At 42.0% G+C, this 22,565-nt stretch overlaps 1 protein-coding gene across 4 annotated transcripts; it reads left to right on the forward strand.

Moving 5' to 3' along the window:
* Nucleotides 1–1,703: 1,703 nt before the first annotated feature.
* LOC142383864 (ELKS/Rab6-interacting/CAST family member 1-like) lies at nt 1,704–21,970 on the forward strand. Of its 4 annotated transcripts, none has more exons than XM_075469652.1 (21): nt 1,704–1,891; nt 3,621–4,405; nt 4,510–4,698; nt 7,078–7,369; nt 9,559–9,686; nt 9,798–9,872; nt 9,954–10,109; nt 10,198–10,365; nt 10,482–10,649; nt 10,788–10,925; nt 11,051–11,191; nt 11,380–11,520; nt 11,607–11,800; nt 13,952–13,963; nt 14,412–14,547; nt 14,626–14,757; nt 16,036–16,196; nt 16,398–16,545; nt 17,123–17,218; nt 18,121–18,306; nt 19,540–21,970. In XM_075469652.1, exons 2-21 carry the CDS (start codon nt 3,860–3,862, stop codon nt 19,675–19,677), a joined length of 3,345 nt encoding a protein of 1,114 aa, XP_075325767.1. In that variant the 5' UTR covers nt 1,704–1,891; nt 3,621–3,859; the 3' UTR covers nt 19,678–21,970. The 4 variants fall into 4 exon arrangements, with proteins under 4 accessions (XP_075325767.1, XP_075325768.1, XP_075325770.1 ...); XM_075469653.1 differs by having other exon boundaries at nt 14,412–14,541; XM_075469655.1 differs by lacking the exon at nt 19,540–21,970 and adding an exon at nt 17,420–17,495 and having other exon boundaries at nt 18,121–18,210.
* Nucleotides 21,971–22,565: the final 595 nt, after the last annotated feature.

Raw genomic sequence — 22,565 nt, forward strand, 5'->3', positions numbered from 1 at the left:
ACACTAGATGAAATGCTTAGTGCTGAAAGCAGCCCACATTCAAATCACAATGACTACATTTTTTATGCTAATATCAAGGAAAGAGATTGTAAATCAAATAGTGATAAACTAGATGTTCATTCATCGTCCTTATTATATATACTTTTGGAAATCCACCACTTTTTTAAACCAGAACTTTGACTTTTCCCATTGTGTATTTTTGTCAGCATGTTGGCAAGGAAATGATTAGCCAAAGGGGCCTGCCGGGCACGAGTTCAGGGGTCCATGGAGTATAAAGGGCCCTTGTTTGGAGCCTATTTTAAAAGTGTCTGGTTACAGTTCGTGTTAGTTAATCAGACCACCAAAAAGAGGCACAAAACAACACATAACTCAGAACAGCTATGACAGAGTCAAAATAGCAACATAGGTATTAGATACACAAAAAATGACCAAAAATGAGCAGCAAACCATTAAAAATGACAGGCATAAGGAATTTAAGTTCAAGAAAAATGACGACAAAGACGACAGAAAATGAATACAAACTGATGCCAGATCACTGAAGGAGTCACAAAAAGACTTTAGACACAGATTCATGTGGCTTTGTATCTCTTTTAGTTCATGTGCCTTGCGTCTGTTTAAAATAGCGTGGGCCTGACTATGGAAGTTTTTCTGTGCCATCAGAGTTTGAATACGAATTTCTAATATCGAATTTTTACAGCATCAAAATCAGACTCTGAATTTGAAAAACCAACAGTGTAAAAAAAAAAATTCAGAGGAAAAAAATTCAAATTCAAAAATTTAAATGGAAAAAAATTCAACAAAATTCAAAAGTGGAAAAAGAACCAGACTCAACATCCGGGTAAACAGGGAGAAGCAATCGATCCCTGTCTCAATTCATCCAACGGCAGCCAATCAAGTTACGCTCCATAGCTTGGTTTCTCGTGACGTAACAGTGCTGCATCGCGAACGCGCGAAATTCAGATGTATGTCAGGAAGTGAAGTCTGCCCATAGAACTGCCGTGTAAAAAAACCGCGCCCACCACGTGACTGAAACCAAGCTATTGGACAGATCAGCTCAATAGATATTGAGTAATATCTATTACTCAATTTTATTAACACAAATGGCAAATAAAGTAAACTCACTCACCGAAGCACCATCACCCGCGTTGGTGGACATGGCTGATCTGTCCAATGGAGCGTAACTTGATTGGCTGCCGTTGGATGAATTGAGACAGGGATCGATTGCTTCTCCCTGTTTACCCGGATTTTGAGTCTGGTTCTTTTTCCACTGAATTTTTTGAAGTTGAATTTTTTTCCACTAAATTTTTTGAAGTTGAATTTTTTTCCACTGAATTTTTGGAAGTTGATTTTTTTTCCAGTGAATTTTTGGAAGGTGAATTTTTTTCCAATGAATTTTTGGAAGTTGATTTTTTTTCCACTGAATTTTTGGAAGTTGAATTTTTTTCCACTGAATTTTTTTTTTCCGCTGTTGGTTTTTCAAATTCAAAGTCTGATTTTGATGCTGTAAAAATTCGATATTAGAAATTCGTATTCAAACTCTGATGGCACAGAAAAACTTCCATCCCTGAGCCTGAGCCTTGAAGCTTTTTGTATTATAACACTGTGTACCCATAAGTTTCTGTCCAGACTCCCTGGTAATAGGGCTCGTGCCCGCACGACTAAAAAAATTCAAGCGTGGCGAGAAAGGCTGCTGTGAACGCGCACAGGGGGCTTGACGTCACTGAGGCGCCCTGGCTCTCCTGAGCCGCTGGTACTGCTGGCAAAAAGATGGGAAAATCAGATAGACATTTATCGAAAATTTAACATTAAATGACCATTTTTGTCGCCCATATCTGTTTGACAAAGGACTGAGTTCTGGCATCGACTTGAGCTCCACCAGACGACGAGAAAGGTAGTTTGTTTGAAGAGGTTTTTACCACCAGCTATTGTGTTAGCGACAGAAAATAGAGATTCTGCTTGAACACATAAATTGGGATGGACTAGCCTCCATATGTCACGGCGAGCTAACGACAGGCGTATGCATTTGGTGCTCAACCCATTTTTTTAGATATTTACGAGACTCGCAGCTATGTAGGTGAATCTCTGCATGGAGGAAAGGGTAGCTGAAAGATAAAAAGCCGTTCAGAAGAAGAGAAAAATGGATATGGTTTGACGGGTGTCTCCAAAGCAGACGCTGTACGGAGACGTTAGGATTGAGCTAAATACTTTAATTCTGTGTGTGTTTCATCAAGACAAAGCACACAATTAACTTGTCACGTTGAGTATCTAGCTAGCTATTCGATTAGCTACTATATACATATATATATATGAAAATGTCCAAGCTGGGAGATTTTTTTTCTCCCTACAACGTCCACCACGGACAACCCCCTTTTCCTTCCCTTGCTAGTTTTAATCTAAAGCGTCAGCACATTGGAAAAATTACCCTGAGAGCCGATTTATTTATTTCTCAAGCAAAAATACAGGAACCGATTCAAACACGTCTCAAACGAACTACAGTAATTTTCAGTTTAAAGTTAAAGACAGAAATGTCGGGCTTGTACTGTTAGCTCCAATGTGTAAACGTGACACTAGCTGCTAGCGGCGGCCACGTAGAAGTTAAAGGGTAAACTAAATGTAAAACAGGGTATTTTATCCTCTATACTCAGAAACCTGATGGCTCGTATCAGTCTCACCATAGCAATAGTAGAATTTTGACCCCAACGGCTATAACGACCGTTAAACTTAAGCGTTTTTTTCCAAGATAAAACTGTTCCTTTACATTTACCCTGTTCCGATCAAGTTTTCAGATCCTTTACTTAAGCAAAATGATCTATAAAACATTGAAAAATGTATTGTAATTAAAAGTTCTGCTCGAAGAAATCCTACTCATATATGGATACATAAGTATTAGCAGCAAAAGGGGTTGAAGTATTGAAGTAAGTACTGATTTGGCCTGTCTGACTGAAACTATGTAAGATGCAATCAGATGATTAATAATGAGGCATCATTGTATTAGCGCCATATGACCTGTTATTGTTGTAGCTGCTGGAGGAGGAGCCTAGTTGAAGCTACTTTATATCCATTTTATAGAAAGGGACATCAGATAAAGTGCTGATACACTTGTGTTTTGTGACTTTTTCTGAAGAAAGATACATTTTTGATGAGACATGGATACATTTAAATGCTTATCGAAATGAAACAATGAGGATAAACTAACAATTTGGTTGCGAACATGGCATAACACCATCTTTTGTAACACTTGTGAGGCCGAAAATGTTGGAAACAACAGCATTAATCTTTCTTCATGTGTTGTAATGTGATAGCTTGTTATTTTAGCAGATGTGTCCTTCATATTGAGAATGAAATATGATGTGACATGAAAATAGTCCCGACTGAAAGTACAATGTTGCCTGAAAGTATGAAGTAGTTGGTAGAAAGTGCCCCAGCAGTTATATAACTGTCTGTAATGCTGGAGGGAATGCAGTTAACTCTAACCTATACAGTCCCTCCTAGTCTGATGCTGAGTTTTGATACACCTTTTTAAATTTTTCATATATTCAGTTGTGATGTTGATTTAGTATATTAACTCTTACTTGCTGTAAATTTGCAGTTTTCAAGGAGCGACTGTATTTTGTTTGCAGATCAGCGTTATTTGTAACACCGGGAAGCTGAGTTGACATCATCAGTCTCTAAAGCGGAGAGCAAGAGACTTCTCATATCATGAACATTGTGGCCACCGTCTCCAGTTGAAGTAGAGACCACCAGCACAAATTCACCCCACTGTTGGAAGACAAATCCAGGAAATTTGCAAGGATATACCCAGAGATACTCGGAGTCGCACTTGTTCCACAGTTAGATCCCTTCTTCTATTCAGCACAAGATGTACGGTAGTGCCCGCTCTGTTGGCAGAGGGGATGCCAACCATGGCGGAGGACGAGATGGAAGCGGTGCCAGTAATCAGGGATCTGGTCGATCACCTCGACTTCCCCGCTCTCCTCGGATGGGACACCGCCGTACCAACAGCACTGGGGGAAGTGGAGGAGGTCCTGGAGGACCCGGAGGCAAAACGCTTTCCATGGAGAACATCCAGTCCCTTAATGCTGCATATGCCACCTCAGGACCAATGTACCTGAGTGATAATGAGGTCGCCATGGCAGGTGACCACATTCCCAAAAGTGGCGGGACGGTGACTACCATGGGAAGACATAGAGTGACATATGGATCAAGAGGTAGCAGTGGTGGAGTCGTGGCTGCGAGCACTCCCAATATCTCCACCTCGGTGCCTGCTAATGCCGTGCTGCCAGCAGGCATGATGGCAGGTGATGCTCTAGCATTTGGGGACCACCACATGGCTTCCACCGTGCCCCATTCTCTAAGGCAGGCCAGAGACAACACCATACTTGACCTGCAGGCCCAGCTTAAAGAGGTATTTTGCAAATAATTCTCCTAGTTTGGATTTGTCATGATTAAGAATGGGGAAATTTGACCAAACGGGCAAAATGTATCACATAACTTACGCTGTTCCCTCAGGTTCTGCGTGAAAATGAGATGCTGCGACGAGAAGTGGAAGTGAAAGAGAGCAAGCTCAGTTCATCCATGAATTCTATTAAGACTTTCTGGAGCCCAGAGTTGAAGAAGGAGCGTGCTCTCAGAAAAGATGAAGCTTCTAAGATTTCTGTTTGGAAGGAACAATACCGTGTTATTCAGGATGAAGCACAGGTGAGGGTTTCTTGAATGAAAAAAAAAAAAATCTCTATTTATCCAAAAGGGAAATTCTATAATAATTGATATAATTGATATAGATTGATAATGATTATTTAATAAGAATAAAATGGATGTCTCACTATTTTCTGATCTCATCAGCTTGTTTTTCTCAGGTTGAATAGAATCATCGAACTGACTGTATCCAACGGTTGGAGCAGAAAAACGTTCATCAGCCAGTATGTCAGCTTTAGAGCAAGTGTGCTACTCCCTCGTTCTTCTTCTCTCCATAGGTTAGAGGCAGTTTCTGAACATCGAGCTAATCCTCTTATATGCAGCTATATGCTTGTGCTTTATAGATGAAAGAGGGGTAAAGTCTAATGGCTGCATTAGCATTTCTGTATGTTAAAGGAATCGGTGAAAGCGTTGAGCTCAATGGAAATGTGACAGTGAGGCGGATTTTGTTATGGGTTGTGGATTAACTACAGCGGAACAAAAGTTAAATTAGTGTTAGTGAACAGCACTGAAGATTTAGGATTTTATTTTTGTATTGATTATTGTGATGTTCTCCAGTTTATTGTATGTTTTGGATGCAGCTGATGTGGTATTTATAGAACTGCATTTCTGCATTTTCTACACTTTGCCTATTATTGAAAGACAAAATATTCATTTTGATTTCAAGTTACAAATGAGAAATTACCAAACATGCAAAATGGTTGCAGGGGTTGGAGAGAACGAGTGGAAAGCAGAGTCTTTAAGTGTGTGTTGTTGTCCATTATGCGTCGTGGTAGAGAAGTCTAATTGCTTGTGGAGAAAAAAAAAAAAAACTCTCCCGAAGCGCTCCGTTTTTTGTTTTATTCTGTGCCAGATTTCTACTTTTTGGTCTTACTTGCTTCTATCTGAATAGTGACACAAACTTTACTAAATTTAAGTGTGGGTGTGTTATTACACAGGTACACTTTGTAAAAGTGTGTATTTATTAATTGTAACTGGATAAATGTGTTTCCGGTCTTTTAAAAGACACACACAAAAAAAAACCACACTGTGTTGTAATACTTGTGCAAATTAGGTTTCCTTAATGAAGAGAAATGGTTTTTGTTTAGCTGTGATTCTTAATGGTTGGGCAGGCCTCCTGTATAATTTGCTGCCTTCACCCTGCTGACTCACAGAATCACACTGTGGACTAATTCCCAGTAATGCCCGACCAGTGCAGGGCTAATCAGCGGGTGCTTTAATTTAAAGATGTCTGCTTTCATATGTCTGCTCCACCTCCCATGCTGGCACACATGCACAGGAAGCATGGGCACACACACACATGCTCTCTCAAAGGCATCTGGCTGATTATGGCTTCAGTTAAACTGCGTGCCCTCATTGGATGGAGGCGCAGCTAAATGTGCATGTTTGCAATTGAATGTTTACATGTGTATAATTTGATTTTGGCCACAGCCTGTCCGAATCCCTACCACACGGCACTTATCTCTGCCTTCTCCTCTCATTGAAAGAGGTCACATGGTTAAAGAATAATCATCTGATATTTTGTGCTAATTAAGATTAGATTAATTTTTGCATCATATCCCTTATGTTTTGTGTTCTCTCAGACACCTGACAGTTGTCTCTACTTGGCAGTGAGGATGAGAATATGGGGGCTGAGGAAGGGAGATGGTGGATGTGTTTGTGTTTCTGTGCTTGTCTGTGCATGTATCTGCTTATGGGTATATTGGTGAGAAGGGGGGGGTGGATCAGTGCAGTCACAGCAGTGAGTCAGCCTTAGTCACGGGGTGGAGAGGGTGATGGAAAGGGACGGTTGGTGAGAGTATAAGAAGGAGGAGATGGAGCGAGAGCAGGGAAGGTAAATGAATAGTGAATCAGGAGGAGAATGGTGTGTGCTGGTGGATGGGGGGAGGAAAGAATGACACAGGAAGAAGAGGGAGGGGGCTGGAGGATGGAGAGAAATGAAGGCAGACACTGACTTCTCTCTTTGTTCTGTCTTTTGAAAACGCTCACAGCTGGTTCAGACCAGAGTGTAACACAGCCTTGTGTGACTGTCTCGCAGCAGCTCTGCCCAGTGTCCGTGGCGTCAGTTGCCACAAACAATGCAACACTACACTCGGCTGATTGTGTTTCACCACTTGTATTTCACTGTCCGCAAAGCCTGCTGTTGAGGGCGCATCAATCAGAACATTGCAACATTTCTCAGTTATGATTAGATGCTGATTTTCAACAGCCTGTAAAACAATATTCTCTCAGGAGCCATTCTTGTAAAGTGCGGTGGTTGCACACTATGAATCATTCAAATAATCTATACATTTTACCTAATGTACCTTTTTATATAAATCACATACTTATGAAGGCGAGTGAACACAGAGCAGAAGAAATAAAAGTGTGTCCTCTCTGTAGCATCTCCAGATGACAGTCCAGGCTCTTCAGGATGAGCTGAGGATCCAGAGGGACCTGAACCAGCTCCTGCAGCAAGACCCTGCCAGCCAAGGAAGGGACCTGGCCCTGACATCTGAACCTACGGAGGAGAACTACCGGCGGCTACATGGCGAGCACGAGAGGCAGGCCAAGGAGCTCTTCCTTCTCAGGAAGACGCTGGAGGAGATGGAACTGAGGATTGACACACAGAAGCAAACTCTGGGAGCGAGAGACGAGTCCATCAAGAAACTTCTAGAGATGCTGCAGAGTAAAGGTAGGTTAAGAGAAAGTAAGTTCCCACCGATCTGTATGAACTCTCCCTGGAAACTAGGGCTTCAAACATGGTAGAAAGAGTTTAGGATCATCTTATCAATGCAATATCCACAGAATCCGCAGAATGACAAGGATGAAGCATCATGCATTTGTCAAATGCCCCTTTAAGTTGGCTTATTGTGTGCTTATCTTTTTTTCTAAAGGGGAATGACTTGCACTCAAACACTTGTCGGGACTGTACAAAAGCATACAAAATAAAAAGTTATACTGTCAGATCCAAGAGTGGAGGACGAGAGGAGTAGGAGATGATATATCCAAAAGCTTTTATTTTTTTATATATATATATATATATATATATATATATATACACACACACACACACACACACACACACACACACTTCTCCCAAAATAAGAGAAGTACATCTATGAAAATTTATCAAAATCACTCCACTATAAGGAGGAACAAACAAATCGACTATCAAAATTTAACTTTAACTTAAAATCACTCCTGCCACGGAGGAAAAACAAATAACCTCTCCTGGAAAAGGTGAGAGTGATACACGTAAGACCAACTGATACAACACACTGGCACAAGACAAGGGGAGATGCAGACTCTTATGCACACAGGGATAATAGGGAACAGGTGGAATCATTCACACGACAATCAGACTGGAACACGAGAGGAAGGGCAAGTGACCTGAAACGAGAGGGAGAGTTAATATTTCTAAATAAAACAGGAAATGACGAGACATGACATGTAGACAAAAAAACGACTTGACCTCACTGCGATGTGACATATACTCTATGAACTGTGAAAAGTAAAGGAAATGATAAACAAAAGATCTAAAAATATTCACATTTCTGATATGATAACCAACATATTCTGATTCTTTATAGCAAACTGTGGAAAATGTTAAGTCGGTGAGCATCTTGCATTAATATTTTAGGTCCCTGTGGAGCTCTTTTCAGACATGTTCTGGTTTCCATAATCTGACAGCCACTGAACGTGTTGGTGTGATATTTAAATGAGCGCCCTGCTACTTTTCTGTCACATTTTGTTACAGCAATCTCACCAGCCAAGACCTAGTAACATTTATGAATCACTTTAAATATAAGCTGAACCAAAATCTGCTCTCACGTTAATGGAAAGGCATGTGCAGTCGCGACAGGTCGTAGTTTGACATATTAAGACGGCATTATTGAATAGATAACAAACAGCAGTGTCCCAACTTTCCTTCTACATGGTTTTCCTTATCATGTTTTGGTGTAGCGCCCACGTTAGTTTTCATAGCGTTAAAGCCAGATAAACAGGAAATCGCTCTGCCCAATATTTGTTAGTGTTCTGGGTCTTGCTGCAGCAGATCTCCGACAAACTGCAACTCCTCCCAAACACACACATCAGGCCAGTGACAGCAGAGTCAACCCCCCTTAGGTGAAGTGAAAGTCACATTTTTACTCGAGCTGAACACTGCGAGGGCAGTAAGAAACGCAAGAATCCAAACAAAGTTTTTCCCAAATGTTTATAGCTGTATTTTCTACAGCCGGCTTCTTGTATCCTGATATGAGTCATGACATTACAGTATAGACCTCACTATGACTGGTTGGATGTATCTTCAAATCCTACGTGAATGGGAAATATTGCTGGCTTACATAAACATCCAAGTGAACGATAACTGAATGACTGCCATCGCCTTAACTGCCACTAAAGTTATGTATCCCGTGTCTGTAAAGGGTTTAGATGTCAACCACATATAATCACTTCAAGCTTCTATTCCTCAGCTTCTGCTTTCTCTTGGCAGGTCAAATATAACATTATTTGCTTCTTAAATCTATTGCTAATTCACCCTTTAACAGACACTGATGAAAACCTTAGGCCTTTGCATCAGTATATCTCAAAATAATTTTGATAGTTTTGATCTTTGGGGTTTCAAAACACCAAAAATGTTACATTTCAACTGGAACATCCGAGAAACGTAGAAGAAAGCTAAAAAACACTCTGTCTCGTGTTGGATATGGATCTGCAAATCCAGTGTTTAGATATTCATGTTTGCTAAACAGATCGGCTTTTATGTGAAGCATCTGTGGCGGTTGTTGCTAGTTAATTAATGGTTATGTTGCCTAATCCTCTTGACAACATTAACATACTTCTCATCATGTTAACAAAGCTAACATGTGTTTGTTGTGTCAGGGCCTTCTGCCAAGGCATCAGAGGAGGACCAGGAGAGGACCAGGAGGCTGGCTGATGCAGAGATGCACAGGCATCATCTAGAGAGTTTGCTGGACCAGAGAGACAGAGAGATTACTGCACTGAGAGAGGTAATGTACAGTTGAACTACTGAGATCTTTCCAGTGTATTGGTATGTTTTCCCACATCCTGTTTGACATAAAAACAGACATTTTATACATGTTCGACATCTGACCCAACAGGAGCTTCACCGTCGATACGAAGGAACCCCCGAGTCAACCAAGACAAAGGCTTTGCAGACTGTTATCGACATGAAGGTGGGAGTTTAAATAGTGTGCTTTTTAGCTTGTTTACTTGAACCATGCTCTTGACTGCCGGCCTTTCTCCATTGATACCAGGATGCAAAAATCAACTCAATGGATCGGAGCCTGAGGGACATGGAGGAGGAGCTGCTAATGCTGAAATCCAATGGACTTCTGAGCTGTGAGGAGCGTCAAGAGGAGATGAAGCAGATGGAGGTGTACCGCAGTCACACCAAGTTCATGAAGAATAAGGTCAGCAAGATGAGAGATGAGTTGAATCCGCTGCTACGATACTTGCCTGTTGTCTGCCCTGTGATGATATGAGATGCTTCTTTTTCAGATGGAGCAGGTGAAGCAGGACCTTTCCAGGAAGGATACGGAGCTGCTTGGTTTGCAAACTAAACTGGAAACGCTAACCAACCAGTTCTCAGACAGCAAGCAACACATTGAAGTCCTGAAGGAATCCCTCACTGCCAAGGAGCAGCGCGCTGCCATCTTACAGACAGAGGTACACCAAACAAAAGCACAAGAATTACAAAGGGAAGGAAAAGTTTTTCCTCTTTGGTTTGGTTTTACCCACACTGATTCTAAACACTATTTATTTTTTTTTCCTTTCCTGTCCAGGTCGACGCCTTACGCCTGCGCTTGGAAGAAAAGGAGGCAACTCTGAATAAGAAGAGCAAGCAGATTCAAGAAATGTCAGAGGAGAAGGGAACCCTCAATGGTGAAATCCACGATCTCAAGGACATGCTGGAGGTTAAGGAGCGCAAAATCAATGTGCTACAGAAAAAGGTGATGATGACAAAGAACCACTTATGGTATTTTCTGGGAAGTTTGAGACATGGTGGATGCGTCTTTGTATATGTGTGGCATTGTGACGCGATGGCAGATGTCCATTTTGTCTGATGGTTATTTGTGTTTGAACTGCAGATTGAGAACCTGCAGGAGCAACTGAGGGACAAGGAGAAGCAGCTGAGCAGCCTGAAGGACAGAGTGAAGTCCTTGCAGGCGGACACTTCCAATACTGACACTGCTCTCACAACACTGGAGGAGTCGCTTGCAGAAAAGGCAAGTTCTGGCCAAGTTACCGGTACCTTTGCAAACCCAACTTTTTATTGACTTGCATTCCTGTTTATTTCTGGCAATACGCATTTGTTTTTTGGGAATATATATCGTGTCAATGTTTCCTGTAGGAGCGCATCATTGAGCGTCTAAAGGAGCAGCGAGATAGAGACGACCGAGAGAAGACAGAGGAGATCGACTGCAATAAGAAGGAACTGAAAGAGTTGAAGGAGAGACTGAGTTTACTGCAGGGAGACCTGTCAGACAGAGAGGTGAGAAATAGATCCAGAAGCACATGCTTGTTCTTGTCACTGTTGTTCTATTTCTACTGCGAAATGTTGCTGGTGGAAATGAGCATCAGGTTGTTTTTTTTCCCCCATTTGTCATGAAGGCCTTTATTAGTTACCTCACTATTAGTTTGATAGTCCCAAACATCTATATTTTTTGTATATATGCACAGACCTCTCTGTTGGACCTTAAGGAGCATGCATCATCCCTGGCCTCCTCAGGACTGAAAAAAGATTCCAAACTCAAGAGTCTGGAGATTGCCTTGGAGCAGAAGAGGGAGGAGTGCCTGAAAGTGGAGAACCATCTAAAGAGAGTGAGATTATGAAGATAAAAACTGAACTTTCTGTTCTCTCCCTGTTGACACTGCAGTGATTTCTAACCACTGTTGTCCTCCGTCAGGCTCAGAATGCCGCTCTTGAAGCTCAAGCCAACACTGAGCTGGCTGAGCGCATTAAAAACCTGGAGCAGGAAGTGGCCCGCCACAAAGAGGATTCTGGGAAGGCGCAGGCTGAGGTGGACCGCCTCCTTGATATACTCAGAGAAATGGAGAACGAAAAGAATGACAAGGACAAAAAGATCTGTGAGCTGGAGAGGTGGGTTTTTAATTCGGACACCGTTAGTGTGCATGAATAATGACTTTTATTTTTGATGGAGGTAAACCTGGTTTGTTTAAGTGCTGAAAGATGAGCCGGTTTCTAACTGTTAGGTGTGAAGGACGTTTTTAATGTGTGAAGTGTTTCTACTAAAATCAGATTATCCTTGTGGGGCCGCAGGGTGAGGGAAGGGGGTAAGATGATGACTCCTATGTATTTTATATTTATGTAACACTTGATTATATAAGGAGCATCAGAACGAATGAATTTTCTCTCTCTCACATTCATATCCATATCAGATGTTGTGCTGCTCCTCGTTCATTCTGCCACTCACCGAACAGACTACGGTTGAGTGTCAGCCGCCAGATCTACTTAATCAAATTAGCTGCCTCTAAATTTGTAGTGCGCCCATAAAAGGTCTTTCTTCTCTGCCTGCAGCTGGAAAGGGCAGTTTGAGGGACGGTCTTGAACAGAAAGAAATTACAAAAAGTTAAAAAGAAAAGTGGCTAAAAGGGTCTGAAAAATCGCTGAATCTTGCATAAAAATGCTAAACGCTGACATTGTAAGTCATACATTTCAGATTTCAACCCTCAAACCTCTACTATCACAGTTTGAAGTATAAAAAGATTGCTAAGATGCCAGTTTAAACATGCACATAATGAGAACACAAGCACACCCAACAACCACAACACTACTGTCATCTGTTTATGAATACTGTTTTCATCTCTTGTATGACCAACAAAAAAAAAAAGAAAAACTCCAGATCCTGCTTTTTTTGTTTCCTGATCCATGGTACAGTCCCACTTTGGGAACCACTGGTGTAATTCAATGAGGCTTCAGCCCGTTCATGATTATCGATTTGGTGTGTGCGAGCATTAAGGAGGGGAGGGGCTGTTTTTGTGTGTGTGTGTGTGTGTGTTTTTATGGAAGAGGGAGAAAGTGGGGTGAAACTGATATGTTGCATGCAGCTCCACAGTAAAAGAAGAGTTTACTATCTTGGATCATAAAGAGTTAAAACGCATATATTCCATGGCATCCTGCTATTTGGTTTCCGTCAATCTGAGGGCAACTGAACGTGTCTGTCATGTTTGAATGAGCACTTTACGAGTGCTTTTCTGGAGCATTTTTGCATCAAACGTCTGACTGGGTTGGGCCTAGTCACCTTCACCATCAGTCACTTTCAATACGACACAAGTCTAAAACGGCTGCGGCCACATTAACGCGAGCACATTAGCAGTGGGTTGATTTGACATGCGATCAGGTGTTCAGAGCAATCAGACAGATTGCGTTTTTGATTAGATAGGCGACAGCGCTGTCCAAACTTTGCCACTCCATTGTTTCTCCATTGTTGCGATTATTAGCTGCAGTGTCTGGTCTTAATCTGAACCAAATGAACAAGAGAGCACGCCTGAAAAGTTTCCTCCTAAAAATATTTCCGACAGCCGTTTAATGAGTCCTTGTGAGGCTGGTATGAATGTTTTGGGCAAAACGACATGTTATGAGAAAACTGTAAACCTACGAGGGCTTGCAGAGTTTTTACAGGTGTTTCAGTTTTTCATCTCAAATAATGACGGTGGGGAGGATTTCTTCAGTTCAAAAGTTCATGTTTTTCTCGAGTTGATGATGTATATGCTGTTGCTTTAGTACATATAAATACGTACATGTATATCGTGGTAAAATCCGTTAAAAAGTGGAATTTTAAACTGCATCCAACCACTGATGCAATGTTTTGCACAACCACAAGCGCCCGGCATGCAAATATGAATTGTTATGGAGATAAAACCTGATACGGTGAGAAAACTGTGTCCATAAAAGTTTTTTTTACTTTTAAGTTTTAAGTTTTTACTTACTCACTTAATATGTCTGATTTCACACCAATAAAAGGTGTGCAGAAATTCTTTGTAATTTTCACAGCCATGTCTGAATGAAGCCTTGAAGAACATTAATATTTAATAAGGGACCAGCGACTGAATGCTGTCACTTTATCAGAGTGACGATGCCATGAAAAGCCAACATTTCTTTTGTGTGAAAAGGCTGTACGAGGCCCCACCTTCTCTCTTGTTCTTCACATTTGCTCATTTTCTTAGCCTGAGTCTGCTTTTCTCTTCCCTGCTTTCTTGTCTTTGCACTGGAAATTTCACACCCCACCAGTTTTGCCTCGAGGTTAGTATTTGCTCTTTTCTTTCCTCTGACACCTTTTCCCACTTTGTACACGTCTCACATTCACCTCCTTCTTCTTTCTGTCCACCTATTGGTTCTCCAAAGTTATCTTTTCCTGGCACTCTTTGTCTTTCCTCTTACTCCTGTGTAGGTTCATGTTTCCCTTTTCCACCTCCTTATTGTTCTGTCTTCTCCCCTGAACTAAATCCAAAATTGTCTCTGTAGTTGTCAAAAATCTTGCCAAAGCAAGTCTGTAAGGCTGTATTTGTAACCGTCATTTGATGCTTTTCAAAAACTGTGATCAGTCCACAAAGTGCATTAAGAATTATAGAACTTTTCCTCACATCTACAAGCCATCTGTTCCGAGCTTGAAATGTTATATTTCCTACAACGTTATCTGTATGCCCCATCCAAGTAGAAATATATAACGTCTCAAACGGTGCTCCTGTAGGCAAACGAAAGACCAGTCGAAAAAGGTGGCGTCGCTTAAGCACAAGGAGCAGGTGGAGAAGAGCAGGAACGCTCGATTAATGGAGGAGGCCAGGAAGAGGGAGGACAACCAGTCTGAAAACTCCCAGCAGGTGAAGGTGAGGCTTGTGTGTGCGTACAGTCTGCGTTGTGTGTTGCGTCAGCTTCTGACAAAGCACATTTCTGCCGTTCTGAAGGACACTCTGCGTCAGAAGACCGAGCGCATTGAGGAGCTGGAGGAGGCTCTGAGAGAGAGCGTTCAAATCACGGCCGAGAGAGAGATGGTGCTGGCACAGGAGGAGGCTGCCCGGTCCCTGCAGGAGAAACAGGTACACGGCACACACATGCATGACGAGGCAATATAAATCAGTCAACAAGACCGTGGCATATCTTAACATGTGTATGTACAGAAGAAAAGAAACTTCAATTCTGTCTCTATCACCTTTTGCTGCCATTGTGGTGCCGCTCATCCTTTCTTTTCCTGCCCCCTCCTTCTCTTTGGCCTCCTCTTCTGTCTCAGTTCTTTTATCGTTGCTTGACATTTTCTCTTGTTTTCTTTCTGCTACACAACTGCCTCTCAGAAGCACTCACTCAAACCAATGCATGAGTCCAACCTCGCCCACATTAAGTGGTCTAAGGTATGAGCCCCAGTGTGTGTGACCTCCGTCACTTAAAGAGGGTGGACACAATAAAAGCAACACGTCTACAACTCATGCAGTCTCATGCAACAAACCTCCGCAATCTACCTGTTTGTAAAGTTAATTCATTTAACGGTGACTGTTTCAGATTGATGTTGTTCAGGCTGCATGTTTTTGTAAAGTGTTTGTGTTGTTTCCAGCCCACATGAATTTTCTTTACCTGCTGTTTGCTTGTAAAATATGTCTCACAAAGTGGTTCGCTCATACATCAAGTAGCCAGTGAGAATGAATTATTCGTTCATTCATTTAAACATGTATTGATATGATATAAAGATATGTCTGGTTTCCTGGCTACAACCTTACCTGAGTGCTCATCTCTCGAGTGCTCCGGCAGAATGTGTCTGGCACCCCTCTTGTTAAAACAGGGTTCACACCCGGCTTTGCCCAGACCAGCCCAATCAGGACTGTTTATCCAATAAGAGGCAGGTTTGATACATGGCCACAGTCTGTTGAGACACTTATGTAAACAAACTAGATGAGCTGCTGGTGTGGATAGGCTATTTTAACCTGTTATCCAGTCTGTATTAATAATAACGTCTGTTCTTCTGTCACTCTGTGCTACATCACATTTAGTTGTCTGTCCACTTGTGTCCGAAAATGAATGGTCCTTAGAAACTAAAAATGAGAAGTTCCAGACTAATTTGTGCTGCTTGTGCATTTTCAGTGCTAGTGATCCAGTACCTTTTAAAGTAAATGGCAGGTAAATTAAATCTGGTTCCACAGTCACCTGTGTTACAGTTGATTTTTAGTCCAACCCAACAGCTCACGTGAATTCTGCTGCCCCTCTCTTTCATAAAAAGCAGTTCATATTAACAAGTAATTTCTTAAAAAAGTCCCGACGTTTTCACGAATGGATTTCATCCACTTTACTCTATTCATCCCTGAATTGTTGTATGTGTGTTTTCCCAGATGGAGGAGCTGCTGGGTGCCATGGAGAAGGTGAAGCAGGAGCTAGAGTCCATGAGGGCCAAGCTGGCTTCCACCCAACAGTCTCTGTGTGAGAAAGAGGCGCACCTCACAACCCTGCGAGCTGAGCGCAGGAAACACCTGGAAGAGGTGCTAGAGATGAAGTAAGAGACGTGTAAACACACACACAGACAACAGGGTGGTATAGACTCGGGATCATTGATCGCTACCGTAATCTTGTAAAATGTCATCCAATTCTGGCTCTCCCCAGCTGGCATGCTGGTGTTGTGCAATAAATAATAGATTATCCCCAAGCTATTTACTTGTGTTGGTAAAAGTCATGTTGTTTCATCTCCTCCCAACAGGCAGGAGGCACTGTTGGCTGCCATCAGTGAGAAGGATGCAAACATTGCACTGCTGGAGTTGTCCTCCTCTAAAAAGAAGAAGACCCAGGATGAGGTGGCCTTGCTGAAGCGGGAGAAGGACAGACTGGTGCAACAGCTCAAGCAGCAGGTGGGGAAGAGGCGCCTGGTATCCATGAAGGGGAACAGTCCAAGTCCATGAGTACATGCGTTCATGTTACTTCACACACATTGAAGTATGAGAACTGGGTGTGTTGTCCATCTGGAAGTAATGGACACTGGTACCACCTCACAGTTGCAAGTGTTTGTTGAATTAGTTCCACCGCCGACAAATAACCTGCTGCTGAGCCGGTCGAATAACAGTAGAACAAGGCCTCCGTGTAGAACAGCTGACTGGCTTTCTGTATGTTGGCCACACAAAAACGTTTACGGTTATAAATTTATTTCCCATATGTTTTTGACAGGCATGCAATGATCTTGGCTATTATATATAATATTTTCCCTCAACATTTAAAATCCAGATGTTTGTAGCTGTTGGGGATTTTTTTTTACCAGTGCAAGAAGGGCTTAATGAATACTTCTGGGGGGGAAGTGAACTTTTTCTTTCAGCTTTTCTGTCAGCTACGGGGTGTTTTTGTCCAGCAGCTAAAGTGGATCAACTCTGAAAGACAAAAATCAGTTCTCTCTTCACTTTACCCAGTTGGTTTCTCTCCGTCTTTAATTTCCAGACTCAGAACAGGATGAAACTGATGGCAGACAACTATGAGGATGAGCATCTGAAGACTGCACCCGACCAGACAAATCACAAACCCTCTCCAGATCAGGTAGTTTAACTAACCACCATCCACCAGACAATGCCGTTATAAAGAGCTTCTCGAAAATGTCAGGAAAGACGGTTTACCTGATGGAAGTTACATAAAGGAAACTAAAGTTCTGTAACAGCTCTGAAGTTTTCTCCTGTCTGGTTTTACACTAACCACATGTTCCTTTCTAATGCTGCGACTGGCTTACCTTGTGGCTAACAGGATGACGAGGAGGGTATTTGGGCGTAGCCAGCCATTTGCCCTCCCCCTCTCTCTAACAGCCATTTTGTTCAGAAGGGTGAGCTCGTATGAGAAGCCAAACCTCTTTCACCCATCACTGGCATGTTTATTTAATTTGTTTGTGACTGTCTTCATGTCATCTAACTCGTCTCTTCTTCAGTTGGACGATCGTTGTCTTTGTTGCCTGTTTTCGCAAACTCGTCCTGTGGTTTAACGTTGTTATTTTGGAAGATCAGTGTTTCAATGGTGTGTGTGTGTGTGTGTGTGTGTTTGTTTGCATGTGCAAGCCAAGAGTCTTGTGACCTCAAACTAAAGCATCTTAGCTTTGCATGCCGCTGCTCTGAGGCTAATGATTAGCTGTGCTGAAAAAGATGTTGAATAACACTTTTTTTAACCAATCAGTAGCTGAATAAGTTACACCTTTGTTGAGCTGCACAAGCTTGAACAAATGATGTTAATCTCCCCACAAAAGCTGACTCTAATGTGACATTGAGATGACTTGATAAGCATGCATGCAGACATTGATGCTTCCCCCCCCTTTTTTTTATTTTTTTTTAATCCAAGTGTTGTATTGAGCCTGGTCCTCTTATTATATTCAAACTCGACAATACCTCTTCCTTTGTTTAACCTCTTGTGTGTAATCTAGATCCTTCATTTCTACCCCACTTTCTCCCACCCTACAGATGATACCCCCTCTTCTAGCCTTGTCCCAGAACCGCAGCAAGCTCAAACTCTACATCGCCCACCTGACAGACCTTTGCCACGACCGAGACCCTAGCATCCTCAGCCAGCTCACGCCGCCATCTCACTATCACCGCAGCGACCCTGAAGACTGGGAGGAGGAGCTCCAGAAGATGAGTGTCGAACAGGTAGTCTGATCATCTTCTATGATTTACATTTAGATGGAGTAAAGGCGGGTTTGTGACGAAGCATTAAAACCACCAGTTTATGTGTTTAAAATTCTTGAATTATTTCAATTAATCAGCATGTTTGAGACGAGGTAGGTTTATTTTGTGGAGCAATTACAACATTTGACATCATTTAACCCTTAAACACCGGGCCATCGGCCATCTGCAGTTTTACGACGTACACATGTCGGCAGGGTTCATACAGATGCTGAAAGTCCCTAGTGATTTAATGTCTTCTATTTTGACCCATAACACAGCACCAAACAACTATTTGCTATGTGTGTTAGTGGAGAGCACAATCACTCTCCTCTGTGTGGCATCTTGCCTGGCTGTGTTTATCTCTGCTTTAGTTACTTGCGTGCATGAAGGAGCAGGTAGATTTAATAACCTGTGTTCTTTGGCTAAAGAGCCTGCCACAAACAGAAGGATAAGAAAAGTCTGCATCACTCTGGTTTTCATGAAGAGAAAGATGTACGCGCCGCCTGTAGTTTGGCATCACTTTTGGCTCTATGATTTAAATTGAGATGCTGCTTCACAACGGTTGGATTTTGGAAAAAGGGCTTTAAAGTATAATTGCATTTCTGAATATTAAATAATGACTGAATAGTTCACTTTGTAAGTAAATAAAGATGTATTTTTGCCTTTAGTGTAAAATGTAGACGACTGTGGTCGAGCCTCGCTTGTTACTCATATTTTAATGTGTGATAGAATAGTGAGTGAATGGCACCAAATCATCATCTGATTGTGTGAAAATCAGCTTCATCACAACCCCCCCACAGCAGTAAAATCTAACATGCACACAAAAACATCAGTAGCAATCCAGTTATGCCACACATAATGAGCATTTTTAAACTCTAGGAGCATGTTAATACGTTTAAACTCTTTAAGAATTAGTAATTCCACCTCTTTACTCCCGTATGGTAGTGGTGAGTTCAAGGCTTTAAGTGACACTTTTCAATCACAGCTAGCTGTTGATAGATTGTAAATGCTACCACAAACACACCTGATAGAATACATTTATATAGAAATATCTGAATTTCCACAGCTTTAAAGTGCTTGAAAACACTTGAAAAGGTGTATGACACATTGGCCCGGGGCAAATGGAAGATAACTTGGGGCGCTGCCTTTTAAAATAGACAGAACAGACTGAAACTAATTTCAAAGGAAACTAACCCCTCAATTTTTCTCCTCCAGTTGGAGCGGGAGCTGGAGGTGTGTGAGAAGGAGAGCGGGGAGCTGCAGGAATACGCTAACTCTGTTCTCCAGCAGATCGCAGACTACTGCCCCGATATCCTGGAACAGGTTGTCAATGCGCTGGAGGAGTCGTGCTGACGACTACGACCTCAGACCGTAACAGGCTGAGCCCAGGAGCCCCTACCTCCACCCCAAAAAAAAAAGAAAGGGAGACAGTTGGGGCATTATCACTGACATTGTTAGACTCTTCCTCTTTGTACCCCTCACCGACCCCGCAACAAACTCGCAGGACTCATGAGTGCTTTCCTGTCTTTCACACAGCTCTGAGGTCAGACCGGAGAAATCAAATTAGCATTGCTCACAAAACAAACACGGCACTTTGGAAACGACAAATCTCAGACTCCGTGCAAAGAACTAAAGGACTTATATGTAAATCGATCACACGTCAGGCAGACGGTGGGATACTTCAAAGAACATTATTTCATGCAGGTGCATTGGGAGACAGACGCCATCAGATGAAAGCAGCAAAGCTCCGCACACAGTCCTGAAGTATACTGCCAACCTTCCTCTGCCTCTACAAAGCCTCTCTCAGAGCAGGAATTGCCAGATGAGGCACTCCTTTCACAAACCTTTTTAAAGTTTAGAGGCACATTCATCCGGGGACAGGAAAGCACTTTAAGTCTTGGAGAACTGGGGAGCTGCTACATCTCGAGGGGGGCAGGGAGGAGCCGAGCTCAGACAGTAAAGTGCGGAGCCGTGTAGATGCTTGTTTTGTATTCTAAGTCAGTGCTGCCTGATGTCGTAACACTTTCCAAATGCCACTTTTTAACCAAATGAGCACAGCACATGCTCCCGACGTGTTTCAGTGTCGCTAGGATTAGGTCGCAGGTACGTTGCTGTGGGGTCAGTGGCTGGGTCGCTGGCATTAGATGGGGGGGCAGGATCAAGGTTTCGAACCTTGATCAAAGATCAGATTTTAGTTATGTTCTCAGTGAGAGAGGGGGTTAAAGAAAAGAAAAGAAAAAACTATAATTGACGTATTGATTTCTAAATGTTTTGCACACGGCGTCCACTTCTTTATGAGGTATGCAATGTTTCTGTTGAGAACGTTCTCGTGGCCTTGGAGCATGAACAGAGATCAGTACTGGACCTAGTGCAGGGATATTTATTCCTCTGTAATACTGGTGCTAAGGCATGATGTAAGAATCTTTTTTCAACTGATCCTCATCCAAAGTTTCTATAGATGTTACTTAAAGCCTGCCCGACCTTTAGTTTGTTTACTGAAGAATACAAGTAAAGACCCTTTATTTCTCGTACTTTAGCACTTGCGAGTGACGCCTCCGTCGGTGTATTGTGTTTTTTTTTTTTTAAATCTTCAGGGCTGAGACTTTTAACTACCGAGTGCATCTACATTCACAGGAATCGAAAGTCACTTTTCAGCAGATTTAGACTTTTCAGATCAGTTTGTAAATAACGTGATATTTAACACGTGCAGTGACTGAATAAAGATACTTAAGTGGAAGGTGTATCGTGCATTCTTTAAAAAACAAACAACAAAAAAAATACAGCAGATAGAAGCAGTGCAGTCGTCTTTTGTGTCTAATTTTGTCTCCAGGACAAGATGTGTGTGTGTGTGTGTGTGTGACAGTACTGCCATAACTTGCGGAAAGTAATGTTCTATAGAGATATATAAATATATATAGATATGAAATATAAAATGTTTACTGTATCGATATGCATTGAATGTTTGCACAGAATCTTGAAGAGCAAGCGTCTCTCAACAAAGTTCTCCGCAGAAACTGGAAACAAGTGTAAAAAAAGAAAAGAATCGTGTCAAAATAGTGTGAACTGCAATTGTTTCCAAACTGTGTGATGGGAGAACATTTCTCTTGCATTTATTTCTAATGGTCTTTTTTTTTTTTTTTTTTTTTAAATAAATATATCGTCACTAAATGGTGATGTCACGTGTTATCCTGAGGGTCTTTACTTTCACTTCGTCAGTGGTTTTGTTTGTGGGGCTGAAGGATGGAAATAAGCCTCCAACCATAACGACCCTCCTGTTTTAAAATAAAAACAAGACTGAGACACAAACACACCGCTGGTGTTGGGAGTCTGATAGTTGGATGCTTGATTTTGTGCTGTTCCGTCGAGTGGGGACTCGTTTGTGGTTTCAGAGAAGTGTTTGATTCTCCTTACTTTGGCCTGTGTCCCTGCCTTTGCCTTAATGTGAGGTCATCTGTTTCCCAACTCCTCACAGTGGAGCACAGCTGACTAAGGGGCTTCAGTCAAGTTCATGGTATGTTTCCATTTTTTGCATTTATGTAAGAAGTGTACTGCTTTCTGTCTGTTAATGTTACAAATGAAGCTGTTTAAAGATTACAGCTGTTAGTCATTTGGATTTTGTATGTATGTAAATAAATGATAAACCTTGTTTTCTTGCTGAGATTTTTCTTTTTCCTTCCCTCAAACATGCCGGAGTGGTAACACCATTTAGTTTATAACTACCTGTGGGCAAAAATAACTCTGGATTGAGCTCAGTTCAGTCAATTTTATGTGAGCTTTATAAAACAAATCGTTTGGCTTTTCCTTCCTAAGCAGTTTTATTAACACCAGAACAGCTCAGCTGCTACAGGTTACAGGAATGTTTACCATACCGAGCTGTGCAAACAGCGACCACAATGTATGTGGCAGTAGATCCTCGAGTCCTCGCAGGCTAACTTGAAATCACTCGCCACTCTCTGCACGTGACGCAAAGCGACATGGCTGCGATTCCAGCATCAAACTGGGCAGGTTGGAGACTCTGGGTTTGATTTTAAATATGGGCACAACTAAATATTGTATTACTGTACTTCTGGCATACAAGCTTCCCATCATGCCAGTAGGAATCAACAGAATATTAAAACCACACTTAGAATCAGCACTTAAACCAAGATGCACATTATTGGACCGTGGGAGAATGCCCATACATGCACAGGGAGAACACGGGAACTCCACCATGTAGCCTAAAATCCTCTATTCTGAAAAAG

The sequence above is a fragment of the Odontesthes bonariensis genome, chromosome 7 (genome assembly GCF_027942865.1).
Source record: "Odontesthes bonariensis isolate fOdoBon6 chromosome 7, fOdoBon6.hap1, whole genome shotgun sequence".
Taxonomy (NCBI): Eukaryota; Metazoa; Chordata; class Actinopteri; order Atheriniformes; family Atherinopsidae; genus Odontesthes; species Odontesthes bonariensis.